Here is a 14,193-nt window from a genome sequence, read left to right as displayed (position 1 = left end):
GCACAAAAATCCATCTTGGTAATCTGGCAATGCTCATTCAAGCTCAGGAGAACTTACTTCCTTATGTAACAGATGAATGATCACATGAAGGCAACAGAAACATAGGCAGAGTGTTGATTAACACATCAAATAATTACAAAACATAGCCCAGTCAGATTACTAAATATATATATATATGTATGTGTGTGTGTGTATGTATCTGGACCAAAAAAGTGACAAGATCAACATTTTTAAAGGAAATGCAAGAAACAGTGATGGCATAAATGCTTTTAATGCCTTAGACACATACATACATGGAGAAAACGTTTATACAAATATGAAGAAAATGCCTTTACTTCAGTCAAACAGATCAGGACTATTGAGCTTTTTCAGAAGTTAAAAGATATCCAAATTATTTAGGTGTTTGATATTACAAGGAAAAGAATACATGAGAGGAATATACATCTTTCAGAAAAAAAAAACAGTTTAACAGACTGCTTTTAGAAATTGAAAAAAAAAACCAAACCATAACCTTGTTACTGTAAAAGATATTTCACTATAAAAATTGTCATTATTGCAGCTATTCAAAACATTTCTCTGAGATGCTGACTTGGAAAAAAATCTGCCTTTGATATAAACAGTCCAGAAATAATGAAGTAATTAAGTCAACTACTAGGAAAACCTGGAAAGGGATCACTCTGATGAACATTGGTGTATCCACCGTATGAAAGGCAATATTTGAGACTTCAGAGTGATACAGGGGTCTGAAGAGGAAAACAGGGTGTTTTATCTCACTTGTGCAGTTTAGGCTCCTGACTTGAATATCCAGCCTTCTTTCAGCACTACAAAAACTCCATGAAGGCAAAGTCCATTGTCAGATACCTGATATTTTTAATACCTGGTCCATAGAGACTAACTAAATAATTAATTAAATAGCAGGGCTTTCCAACTCCTCATCCGTGTTATTTAACACCTACTCACATCAATGTAATCAAATATGACAACTTCTAAGGAAAAGTGTTAACCTGCATAGGGGAATCTCACTGGTGCTCAACACATATTGAACTGCCAAGCAGTAAGTGTAAACTAATAGTTCATACTTGATTGGAAGTTGAGCAGATGGTAAAAAAAAAAAGCCAGGCAAATTTGTTTTCTTCATTCTCTTCATCTTTAAAATGAAATCCAGCATTAACACAGTTCAAAAAGATGTGTATATCAGGGGTCAGGCAGCACATTTGATATAACTTACAAAATTATATAACTTACACAGAGTGCTCTGAAACATTTGCATGGTATGAAAATGGGGCAACTATCTACACCCAAAGAGGATAAATATACAGTCATGTAGAGAGATTGGATAAAGAGGTATGTAATGAAACTATGTGAGGATGACCATATACTGTTACTTAATATCTTTATCAGCTCTGACTTTTCCCTTTCTGACAAAACACAGAAGGATATGTAAATGAAAATAAATTTTAGAAAAAAACTCCCATATTCAATATTTATGGTGTCACAAGAAGAGGACAAGGTACCTTCTTCAGCATGTTCAACCTGCATATGACATTGAAGCCTTGTTAGAATACTATGAGATTTTTTGCTAAATCTAGGCAGGATTAAAGTGCATAGATAACCACTGCTCTGGTGTAATCTTTCCTGCAAGCTGCAGGGAATCAGTTACAGGACTTGCTGATCACATTAGGATTATTTCACATTTCCTCAGCATCTGCATCTCAAAATGTCCAAGAGGAAGGTGTCTGGGATAACTGAGCATTTCCAATGATGTAGCCCCACCTTTGGAAACCATGATTATCACTGGACAAGCCCAGCACCTCTGCTCTCATATAATTCTGATCAGGCCACTCTTAAAATGTGCGTTATATAATGGGGACCATAATACCCACTATAAGCAATGTATTATGGAATTTGCAGGCAATCTTTAAAGGATGAGAGAGAACACAGAAGGAACATTCAGATGAGCCAAATCAAGTTGATTGAAAACATGATGATTGAGTGAATTTATAACCCATCACTTCTGAAAGTAAATAAATAATGAGGCCATTGAAAACATATTTAAAATGGTACAAGGAGATACACCCAGCAAGTACGGATAAAAATCCCGTTATCTTTCCACTGACAGTAGGATCTTGAAAATGAAGAGCTGACAGACATGTAATGGCAGGCCTACATTAGCCCAGTCCCTGCTCCAGAGTACCTATACTCCAGACAGGGAGCATAGGTACTCCTGTCAGCTTTAACTGAGCCAGCTCATACACCAAAATCAATTTAACCTCTGAAGCATTGAGCTACAGGTGCAATCATTTAATATCCACAATGTAGACATAACTTTAGTCTAACAAAGAACAAACAGTAGAGAGACTGGAATAAACACTCTGCTTAAAAGCAGGTATTAAGGTTTGGTGTTACTGCATCCTCACTGCTACTACAACTGTTAGGGAAATTAAGGTGGGATATGCTGGAACAGGCTTTATTCATTTCTTGCTGCTGCTGTGAAAACACACACTGAGAAAGTGTCAAGAGCAGTTTCTAAAGGAGGTAAAAGAATTCCATCATATAGGACAAATGAAAGCTAACTTGGCTAACACCCAGAAATGCAGAAATCTGTTCCTTGTGTTAGGAATAGCTAAAGGCCCTCACAAATATTTAATTCCTTACACTTTTTCAGAGCTACATCTTTACCTCTACATTCTTCCTTATTGCTAGACAGTGAATTTCTTTCTCTCTGTTTTACTTCACTTCTGGAGATAAAAGATTATCCAAGTTTGACATCATCTTCCTGGGATGCCTTTTGTCTACTGTTGTCCTCTTCTTTTTCTTTTTTCCCCTCTTTTCTTTCACTATAGTTTTTCTTGCTTGTTCTCCTCCTTCATCTTCCACAGCTGAGTGAGGGCAGGGGTTTTTAGTCTTAGTATCCAGGCTGGAAAACCAGAAAAGGAAATCCACTAAGCTAAAAGGACATATCTCATAAAGCCTCTTTTATAAGACATAGATTTCACCTTTTTCCCCATCTCACAGTACTGACAAGAGAAGGACTTATCACACTCTTGACCATTTGACAGGGTTGTAAATGTCCTACAATTCAGTTTCCCTTTTACTTATAGAATAAGTAAAGGATAGCCTAAAACAGGGCTCAGGCCCTTAATCTTATCTGCCTCTTATGACTTCAGAAAGGATGTGGGCAAAAAGGACCCTTTTGCTGTTGGGTCCATATCACACAGTGTTGTACTTTGCATATGGAACTTGTTAGCTACATTTGCAGAGTGCTTATTCTGCCATAATTATTTCTTTCCATAATGATGGCAGGAAAATGCCCCAAACAGATGCTAATGTCTCATACTGAAATCATAGAGCTATATTAGTACCTCTAAAGATTAGTCAATTAAGAATAATCCCTAATACACACCACAAAAACATTAAAAGACAGTCCCAAAGAACTCAGAGCTGGAGTTAGCCAAGCCACTGTATAACATCTATAGGCACTGAGGACTTCCTGTCAGCATGGAATCTGTGCCTTTTAATTTTTTTTCCCTTACTACTCCAGCACTTAGCACAAGCAGTTTGTCTCTTTTTGAGGTTCTAATATAATACTGCATTCAAACTTTTTGATTCCTTTCCAATTAAATTATGCTTTTGCATTTTTCCTATCAACAATGTCAGCACTTTCTCATTAGATCTGTGCATATCCATGAGCAATATGCTGCAGTGTCCCCCTCTAAGTAGGACATGGGAAGTAGGGATTTATTTTAGAAATATAATAAACAAGTTTCATTGGAAAGCACACTTCCATGTCCTCATAAAAAGTAGGGGTTCTAATAAAAACTCCATTTAGTGCATTCATTTCAGTCAATTCTCCAACGAATTCCTCCATTTGCCAATGCAAAATTCAATTTTCTCCTCATTTGTACATAAAAATGGCAACTCAGCGTGATAATAAGTTCTCTTTGGAGAGTGAATGGTTGTACCAAAGCACTCATTCGTGAAACAAAGCATGTAGAATGGACATTATTCTTATTGCTCATGCATTTAATCACATCTTTTCTTAATATGGTACCTCAGAATACAATCCATCTCAGTAGAAGGGAAGGACTTCTGCTGCTTTTGCTGGAACTCAGACCAGTTATATACCTCCCTCTTTTCAACTGGTTGTTTGCATTGAGAAAGAAACCATGGTCTTCAGGTTTGCTTCTTGGTGAGAAGAGGCTACTATCATAACAATTATATGGCCTGGGAAGGCATTGATGTATTCCCAGATTTGGAATTTTGCTCAGCAAAGAGAGGGAATTCATTTGTTTGTGTGCTGTAGCTGCAAGCTGGTGGAGGGCTGAGTTTCAAACTCTACTAGGATCACTCTTAGAAAATACGTGGGAATCAAAGGATTTGAATCTCAGATGCTTTTCACTCTGTCATTCTCAGTGAATCCATACATCAAGCCCACAACTAGTACCCTCACCCATAACTTTTAGATTAAATCTTTAGTGATGATAATCATATTAGAACATTTCAATGAAAATTAAGAACACCTGTGGGTGAACAAGCACAGGAGCAGATTTCCCAGAGAGAGTGTACAGTCTCTTCACTGGAGGTATTCAACTATTTGGATGCAATCCTGCACCATGTGCTCTGGGATGACCCTGCTTGAGCAGGGAGGTTGGACCAGATGACCCACTATGGCCCCTTCCAATCTGACCCATCCCATGATTCTGTGATCTAAAATTGCCTTTAATGGTGGAATTTATTTCTCTCCACAACTACCAAAAAGGAAGGTGCAGCTGGGTGGGGGTTGGTCTCTTCTCCCAGGTCACCAGTGACAGGGCAAGAGCACACAGACTCAAGCTGCACCAGGAGAAGGTTTAGGCAGCACATTAGGAAGAAGTTCTTCACAGAAAGAGTGATTGGGCATTGGAATGGCTGCTCAAGGAGAGCATGGAGTCACCGTCCCTGGAGGTGTTTAAGAAAAGACTGGATGTGGCACTCAGAGCCATGCTCTAGGTACAAAGTGGTGTTGGGTGATAGGTAGGATTCAATCTCAAAGGTCTTTTCTAACCAAGCTAATTCTGAGATTCTGTGATTTTCCTTGTTCATGTTTCCTCTTGGAAATAAACTTCCCATGATGGAGATTATATTATTCTTTTGCAGCAGTGCTCATACTACCTGTAAGAGAAAATCCTTCATTCTGTAATATCAAGGCAAATGGAAGACTCAAAACCAAATTATGTTTTCTCACACAAAATGTGAAACTGTGCAACTCCCCCTGGGAAGAAGCTATGGATGATGAAGTTTTACATGCTTTCAAAAAAAGAAACTGCACAAATTCATGGGAAGAAAATTCCATCAAGGCTATTTAATACAGAGACTCCAATTCTGCTTCAGAGAATTTTTAAATTCCAATAATTGTAGGTTGGGATTGTATTCTGGAGAAATATCCCTAGATGATTGTTCTGATCTTACTGTCCATCCTAACGTTGTCTGAGGTTGTTAGTGCTCTGAAGGCTGTCATAATTTCAATTGGATTAAACTAGAACTTAATATAAGATTAAAAAGTAACCATAAACACTTGGAACACTTGCATTTTCAGTGCACACTTCATATCTTGCTGCCCATTAATCCTGCAGAACCTAAGTAGGGGCTCATACTCATCTTACACACTCTCTCTCCATCTCCAGATTTAAGTTCAGAAGATGAACAAGTGTCTTAGAAAAAAATTGCAATTTTATGTGCAGCTTTACTTTACAATAAGTATTTTAAAAGTAAAATAAGGTCTACAACAAATAGAAACTCCATCTCACATTTCAGCAATCCCCTTAACAACTTTCTGGGACTAAGCTTCAAACCATCAGATCCCACCAATATTTCTGGAATGAAAATAAGGCAGTAAATTCTCACATAAACTTAGTTGCAAGTGTAGAGTAAGCCAGTTCACAATAGCTGTAGTTAGAGTACTACGTATGGAAACCTGACAGCATAGCTGAACTCTAAGTGCAACATTTAGAATTCAAATTTTAAAAATTTGGTATTTTTAGGTTCAAACATACTCACATCTCATAATCCACCGTCTGCACCGTTCTTATGTACTGACAGGAATAAGCATACTTGGTTTGGCTGATTTTAATGAGCTCACTTCTTATACAGTGTTCCTGCCATAACACAAACAATATTCATCTAATTAAAACTCAAATCTCAAAAGCAATGAAGATACATATGCATAAAAAAATCAACTGTTTAAGTGTAACTGTAATCAGCCTCTAATAAAGATAATTAATATAAAAGTTTCAAGTACAAAGTAAATTTTATTTAATGCATGCTGTGAAAAATGCAGTAAAATTATCATAATGGCTTACAAACAAAATACAAACAAACATAATGGAATTAATGTCAGACTATAATGACTGTGTTAAAACTCCCTATGTTTCTTATTTTAGAAGCATGGAACTTGTGAAAGCCACCAAATGTATTGAAGAAGAAAGAACAGAGTATAATTTAAGAATAAATTATCCAACAGAATTTCTTCGTTCAGGTTTATTGCATGAGCTGTTCATTGCACTCTGAATTCTGATTTACTCTGGTTAGCTGGAGACTCGGATTGGGACAGAGAGCCCATTAGCCTGGAAAATTCTATCTGCCTCTCCAAAACCAGCCAGCCTGGTATCATCCCCTAGGTTTACTTACCTCTCTATTGTTGAACAGCAGCACTGTGTAGAATTTGTCACCTGTCTCCACCCTCTGTGGCGTTGCTATGACAATGGCGGGTACATAACATTCATTTTCTGCCCGTGTCCCGGTTCTGGCAAACACATAGTCCCCAACCTGTGCACAGGAAAGCATCACTGCAAGAACCACTGCAAGAACCACTTCTGAGCTTTACAAGACATAACTACTAAGGTATTTTTACATGAATCTTCATTCTATCATGTTCCCGTGATTTAATATGGACCACTGAAAGAAAAGAAGAACTTGGTCCTTGCATGTTCTGATTATGCAATTTCCACTGAATCAGGGAGTGAACACAAAACAAAAATAAAGGACTGAGCTCTGCTAAATGTACCTGGGCTTAGCTAGCAAGCTGAACTGAATGAGGAAACTCTTACAAACTGTACATTCCCTTGGATTCTAGGCAAATTTTAAGTCTTTCAACAAACCAACCTTGGGAATTTTAGATAATTCCAGATGTAACTGATTTATCCAAAATTGTTTTTAAAATTAACACAGAAGTCACAGTTTTATGTCAAATTCTGCAGGTCTCTAGAGTTGGATACAGAACTTACAGAGTTATCAGGAACTACTATATCAGGATTTGTCTTTATCTCAAACTTAAAAAAAGGTATGTCTCTAGTTTTATATGTAGCAGTGAAATTATAAACATGTTTCTTTTATTCAAAACAGATGGATCCATCCTGTATCCTCTATGCAACCATCACCATTCTGGTGTGTAAAATAAGAATCACCAAAAAAACTCAGCTGTGATTACAGATAGTCAGCTGATAAATTTTAAAGAAAATCAGAAATGAACAGGGATTATAATTTTTTATTACTGTTATTTGCCTTAGTATATGGTTGTTTTCTGGATTTAAAACATGCTGTGAAAACTGAATGGTTAAAACCTGCTGTAAGTAAACTGCTCACACTAAGTTAAAAAGGCTCTCAATTTATAATCTATGTGCTATGAAATAATAACTGTACTAATAAATAGTTCACCTTTCTTCTATGGCTGGGGAAATATTCATGTTTTATAAAGAAAACAATATAGATTAATTTAGAACACATAATTTTAATAAACAAAGGAATAGAATTACAATGAAAACAAGCTTCAAACAAATGAAAAACTTCATGTTGAAAGTAGTATGATACTACTATAATGAAAAACTCTTCTTTAAAATAAAGGTATTTAAAAGACTTTAAAAAAAATCTATAATTTATTACCTAAATATAAAATGAATTTCATATTTTTAAATATAAAATGCATATTTGCAATCATGAAAAAATACAGTTTTTCACCTGCAGATGTGGGCATGGCATAGCACCTCCCACAGGTATAGTGAACTTGACAAGGACATCACAGCTCTCCCCATTGCTGAAGTCAACAAGTGCACAGCTAGAACTGATATTCTTTATCACAGTTCCTGAAAAACAACAGAATAAAATATTTAAATTATTTTTTCTTTCACCCCTTGTGGAAATTATTTTGTAAAAAATCCTACAGGCTGTCACACATCACTGAGGCCACCCATGTCTATACTATGCATTTTTCATTTTCATTTAGCTACTATAAGCTGTGCTAGGGCAATGGAGACATTTGTACCTAAAAAACCCTGTCTTATTAACCAGTCTTAATAGTGCTATAAAAAGAAAACAAAGTCTTTTTCAAGCACAGGTCTGAAATTTGTAAGCTGATCTGGTTAACATAATAAAATTACTACCATAGTTAAGAATCTGTAATTAAAAAAATCCCAACCAAACAAGTAAAGATAACACAAAGATAAATGCATACACACAGAGAATATTTAATATTCTCTGTGTGAAATAACAGAACTGAGTTTTACCTACTAACCATGCTGGCTTAAAATTCAACAAAAAAGCAGCACCATTTAGTGATCTTTATGGACACATGCAAAAGCTTGGCACATGATTTCCTTCCATACTTTTCATAGACAAACATATCATTACTCTCCAACTTTACAAAATGAATGTCTTCTTATAAATGTATATATATGTGCACATACATATACATATCCAAAATAGATATTCCTTTTCATTAATATGCACATGTAATAGTAAATGTCATTAAGAAAAAATAAGTCAATTATGACTATAACTTATGCTTTATCAGTGTAAAGGAACATTAAATAATATTGAAAATGTGGACAAAAACGTATACCTGGATAATAAAATCCTGTGATGTCTGATCTTGCAATTACCTTTTGGCTTTTGTGAGTTACAAATATTTGATGTTTTTGTCTTGTCTTAGACTTCAGCTTCCCATTTTCTTCCTTAAATCTCTGTAATTTGAGACAATTATTTCTCTACAACAGCTAATGCAGTCAGCCTTAATCAATTATTAGAAATTATTTAAAAACTGAGGCGGTGTAATGCTACAAAATCTGTACAGAATTCACAGCAAACTGGAAATGCTTTAAGAATAGTTCTAAGTACAGGAAGTACTTATATAAGTGTTTTCACTATAAAATCCTGTTCTGTATGGTCATAACAATACCTATATTTTCATGTGTTCTGGCTACCGTTTTTCTACAAAAAATGTCACAAAGTTGCACAATTCATATTAAAGGATGAGGCAAGGAAAAATCAGCTCTTTTTTCAGAATAAGAAAATTTGCTCTACATATTTCTTTTGTACAGACAGGAGATTTTTCACAGTAATCTGATTTGCATTAGAAGTACCTCACTGTATGGGATGAATCATTAAAAAATAAAATATGAAATCAAAAAATGTTCAAACAAATCTTCAAATGTCTGGGGAAAAACGTTTATTTACCATAAATTCAAAATTCAATTGACATTTTCAACCATGTTAAAACATTCCAGTTTAGCACAATATTGTACCAGATCTTCCAGACCTGCTACTGTCCATTATTCTGCCCAACTAGTTGGGGTTCTTCATGCACTAATCATTTTTGCCATTCTGCTCACAATAATATTCCTAAATATAAATTACAAGCAAGTGCAAAACTTGCTTATAAAAAATCAGTTTCACCACTAAATGAAAATCGTAGCATTTATTTTCACCATTAAATTAATTAGTTTCACCATTAGTTTTTAAAATATTTATTAATCTACCTCGTGGACAATTTGCAGGCATCCATCTCTTACGTGGTTTTTCTGAATCATAAAAATGGGCAACTTGAAATCTTGAGCTTTTCCACAGATCTACACATTGTTCCAAAAATGACCATAATAAAGACTCTTAATAAAACTCCTGCTTGCTAGGATGTGTATGACTTGCTTCTTTTTCTGATGAAATTTTTTTTCTAAAAAGTGTATTTGATTTGATACTTGATTTTCCCTAATAGTCAATAATTATGGAAAATATATTAATAACTTTGACTGAATTGTTTGTTCTCAGTTTCACTCTAATTATTAAAGTATCTTTTTTTCAAACTCCGTCTCAAAAATCACAAACAACCCTAGGAAAAAAGTCCTAAAAATAAGCAAAACACACAAAAGAGGCAAGGAGATATTTTAAATTAGAGATACATGGGATTTTTCTAGCTTTTTCTTTACCCCTACAGAATATTAATTATATGAACACTCTGGGTTTTTAAACTCAGACTAAACCAGAGGCTCTTCACAATGCTTAACTGACTGCTTGAAGTATAACTCAACAAAGGCTGATATGAGAGCAGACCTACAGTTCCACAGACACAAAAAAGTATTTGGGTAAAGCATTTACTTAATTCCTCAGACTCCAAAAGGACAGCTGCTGCTGAATATTTATTATCAACTAATTTGTATTGCTTGACTAATAACTTGGGCAACTTCCAGCACTCCACGTTAATCCAAATACTAAAGACGACACAAGCATCCACAATGAGGATTCTGAGTCGTGCAGAATTCAGATGGCTCAGAAACACTGTCTAAATTCAAATCCATCTTTCTTTTCTCTCACACAGCTTTTCAGTGTTTAGCAGACACTGTTGGAGTGGCCATTTCTGGCATTCAGTATTTTTATTACAAAAGAGCCCTATCTGATTCTCAGAGATTTTTACCATATTTCGCTCTGCTTCTGTTGAAGGCAATGCATTAATGGGTGAAGGAGACTTTGTTTACTTCTTCCATTAGCTGCTACATTTTTTAATTCCCTTTCAAAAAGAATAGTCTTTGCACTTTCCTACTATAAGTGAGAATAGACATGAAGAACACCCTCAGATCTCCATGTATCTTGGCTCAAACTTTGGGTTCTCATAATCCTGACACCTCCAGAGTCAAGCAACCACCACTCTTCCCTGGGTGCCAGTGGGAACAAGCCCATTCTGAATAGACCTAGCCCATTTTTATGAAAGGGCCAAAAAAGAAAGAGCTGAAAACTGTGTTTTATTTAAAATTTAGTAAAAAAATCATCAGGAAATTTAAAAGTCTGCTTTGTTGAGTAGTTTCAGGATAATTGTGATTTTTTTCTATGATGTCACAATGACAGTTTTCATTCAGTGCCATATCAGCTATTTCTTAGCTGTAACGTATTTCAGTTGGCAGTTTATTTCTCTAGACCCATTTTGTGAGCAGACACCACAGTTGCCAAAACCTTCAACAAAACTTTTTAAAGCCTTCCCATTTTTCTTCTTTTTTTCCCCATTGTTTTTCTGCTACATAAACAGAATTCTAATTACATCTGCATTTCTGCCTCTCACTCCTGAAGCCTTTCAGTTGCAGATTAGCAATTACTGAAGATGCTGCTCTGATTAGACTCGTAAAGCAGGTTGACTCAGGATAAGTGATTGCACAATGTTAATCACATCATGTCTGAGAGCACACACTGGTTGTTCCAAGCAACAGTAAAATTACACTCAACAAATGAAACATAAACATGTTTCTGCTGCTCTTGTATTGGGACATTATACACCATAGGTAAATCAATAATCAAAATAGCTCCAATAGCAATGTAATATTTTCAAACTAATGTGAAATGAATCAAGATCATCTGTTTTAAGAAGACATTAAAATGCTTTCAAATGTGCAGTCTTTAAAAACTCAAAAACTACAGAAAACACACACACACATATATATATATAACCACTAATTTCAACTGCAGTTTCAGAGTAGCTAAAGTATTAATGCTAGACTAATGTATTAATGAAATGGAGAGAGAAAATAAGCCTCTCTGCCTAGCCAAAAGTGGGTGTCCACTTCAGAATGAGCTCCAGATGCCACTGACTCAGTTCACAATGCTGTGATATTGCCCACCAGTTCACATATTCCCACATTTTAGAGACAGTTAAATTGTAGTGTACAAAAATGAAGCTGAATCCCACCTCTTCTCTCTATATTTTTTACAAGAAATGTAACATAGAAGATCACAGTGAATTACTCCAATATTAGAATACCTTTTATTCCTGTTTATCAGATGTTAGCCCAACAACAAATCTTGAATCTAGACTGCCTTTAATATATCTGTTATTTCTCTTTCCTGATATCATTACAGCAGAGATAAAGATCCTTTGCTGTGATTTACTTCTAAGGGACTCAATTTCTGGCTGTCTCTGAAGCTTCAGAACTTCTACTTCCCCAATATTTAAACAAAGTAATTGAAAGTTTTCTCTCTTCTTAAAAACCTTCTTTCCTCTATCCATTTTATTTAGCATCATGCTACAATTCTACTTTATCACCTATGATAATGGAAAAAAAATATTCCAGAGGTACATAGTGAAGAGGAATATCTAAGGGGAAAAATCCCTTCCCATGGATTACCTTTTTATTGTTGCTTTTGTATGATACTGAGCTTTTCTCAATTTCCTTTTTGACAGCTTCCTGAAGATCAGAGGCTTGTTGTATATATGTTAATGCTGTCAATATCTCATCTTCTAACAATTTTACATCTTCACAGGAAACTGGCCATCCCAAATTTTCTAAAGCCTCCAGCAAAGTTTCTTTATGCTGTCTATATGGGACTGGCCCGTCCTCTTCAAATCTTAAAAAAATATATATTTTTAAAGAAATTAACAATCACAAATAGGAAAAGTTGTAAAAAAAAGTTTAAAAGCTCTACAGATAGAGTCACAAATTGTGAGGGCAGAATAAAGAATCAGATTTGCCCAATTTATCTTCTGTATGCTACAAGTTCTTGCATTTCATCCAGATACTGCTGTGTTTAGTGGAACAATCATGCCTGGTATAACTCTATCTTATAGAAACACAGCTACAGAGAAATTCAAGTGGCTGAGACATAATTTCTGAAAAATAAATCAAACATTTTAATATCTATGCACAATACTATAATGATTTATATGCTCCTCTAGCAATAGACTGTGCAATTGCTATGACATTTTTTTCATTACATGCATAATTGGCCATATGTTATCAATAATTAAACATTGTGGATGACACCCTGTCAAATTCTTACATTTTGCAACTCATTGTCTATCAAGAGACAACTATTTCCTTTTTTTTTTCATTACATGCTGTTTTGTTTAACAGTCTTCATTTCCTCTTTGCACCAGAATGAGGTTTTAGTTCTCCTTATAAATTATAAAACTAGGTTTTTTACTCATTAGCTTATATCTTCTTAAAAGCATTCTAGTTTTCATTCCCATTTTTCTGAGAAGAACTATTTCAGGCACATTCAGCTTTCATTAATTGATCTTTGCCTTATTCTCTGGCACAAACAGATGCTAACTTCACTGATGTTTATACAGCAATTACTTTTCTAAATCAATAGAAAAAAATAGGCTAACATAGTACAAACTTCCAGAGTGATATACAGCTCCAGCACATGCTTTTAAGGTGCTTATTACCCCTTAACAAACCAGCCACTAGAGAGCTCTTTACAGGATGAGAGAAGATTTACTTTGATGTCAAAAGCAATGACACACTGCCCTCTCAAGGCCCTGCATTTGACACTGATAAAGGATACAGAAGCAAAATTCAAATGGAATGTAAGTCCTTTCTTTTAAAAATAATCAGCACCACAAAAAGGAGGTCCAGAATTTAGTATTACTCCATATCATCTATACATTTTTGAAAACAAGGTATATTTATGAAATAGTTGAAAATTAAAACTGGTTGGTTATAGAAATAGTGATAACAATCCACCAAATATTTATGACCTTCAGAGGTACATTAGAAAACTAAAAGTGATAGCTTACTTGTCTCTTTCCTCCTGAGAAAGTGCTCTCCAAATAACTAAGTTCAGGCGCCTATTAAAGAAAGGAAAGCAGTATTTGAGGGAATGCAGTTCCTTGTGCAGCTGATCATCTCAAAACTAGCAAATAAACACAGTTTCTTAAGATATCTGCACTGATTTGTATTCCAAGCACACTGTATCATCAAATTGTATCCTTATCATTCAGCTATGAAATTATCAACTGCAAAAGAAGATGGGAAGGCAGTATCTTCCATCAAATAACAGCATGACTGTTTCAGGGTCATAGAAGGTTTAATGGCAATCACTGCTGCTTCCTGCCAGGATTTTCTATGGATGGTTGTCTTCAGCACCAGCAAGTTAAATCAAATAACAAAACTGATTAAATGC

At 35.1% G+C, this 14,193-nt stretch overlaps 1 protein-coding gene across 1 annotated transcript in view; it reads right to left on the bottom strand.

Annotated features, from left to right (window-relative positions):
- Positions 1–252: 252 nt before the first annotated feature.
- Positions 253–14,193, bottom strand: part of VWA3B (von Willebrand factor A domain containing 3B) — a 57,412-nt gene continuing 43,471 nt past the window's right edge. Inside the window, 8 exon segments of the mRNA XM_036391762.1 lie at positions 253–2,745; positions 2,748–2,917; positions 6,037–6,134; positions 6,667–6,804; positions 7,993–8,117; positions 8,873–8,993; positions 12,414–12,633; positions 13,808–13,858. Coding sequence (XP_036247655.1) covers positions 2,624–2,745; positions 2,748–2,917; positions 6,037–6,134; positions 6,667–6,804; positions 7,993–8,117; positions 8,873–8,993; positions 12,414–12,633; positions 13,808–13,858 — 1,045 coding nt within the window. The 3' untranslated portion in view covers positions 253–2,623.

The sequence above is a fragment of the Molothrus ater genome, chromosome 2 (genome assembly GCF_012460135.2).
Source record: "Molothrus ater isolate BHLD 08-10-18 breed brown headed cowbird chromosome 2, BPBGC_Mater_1.1, whole genome shotgun sequence".
Lineage (NCBI taxonomy): Eukaryota > Metazoa > Chordata > Aves > Passeriformes > Icteridae > Molothrus > Molothrus ater.
The sequence above is the reverse complement of the archived record's forward strand: the minus strand, read 5'-3'. Positions and strand labels throughout refer to the sequence as shown.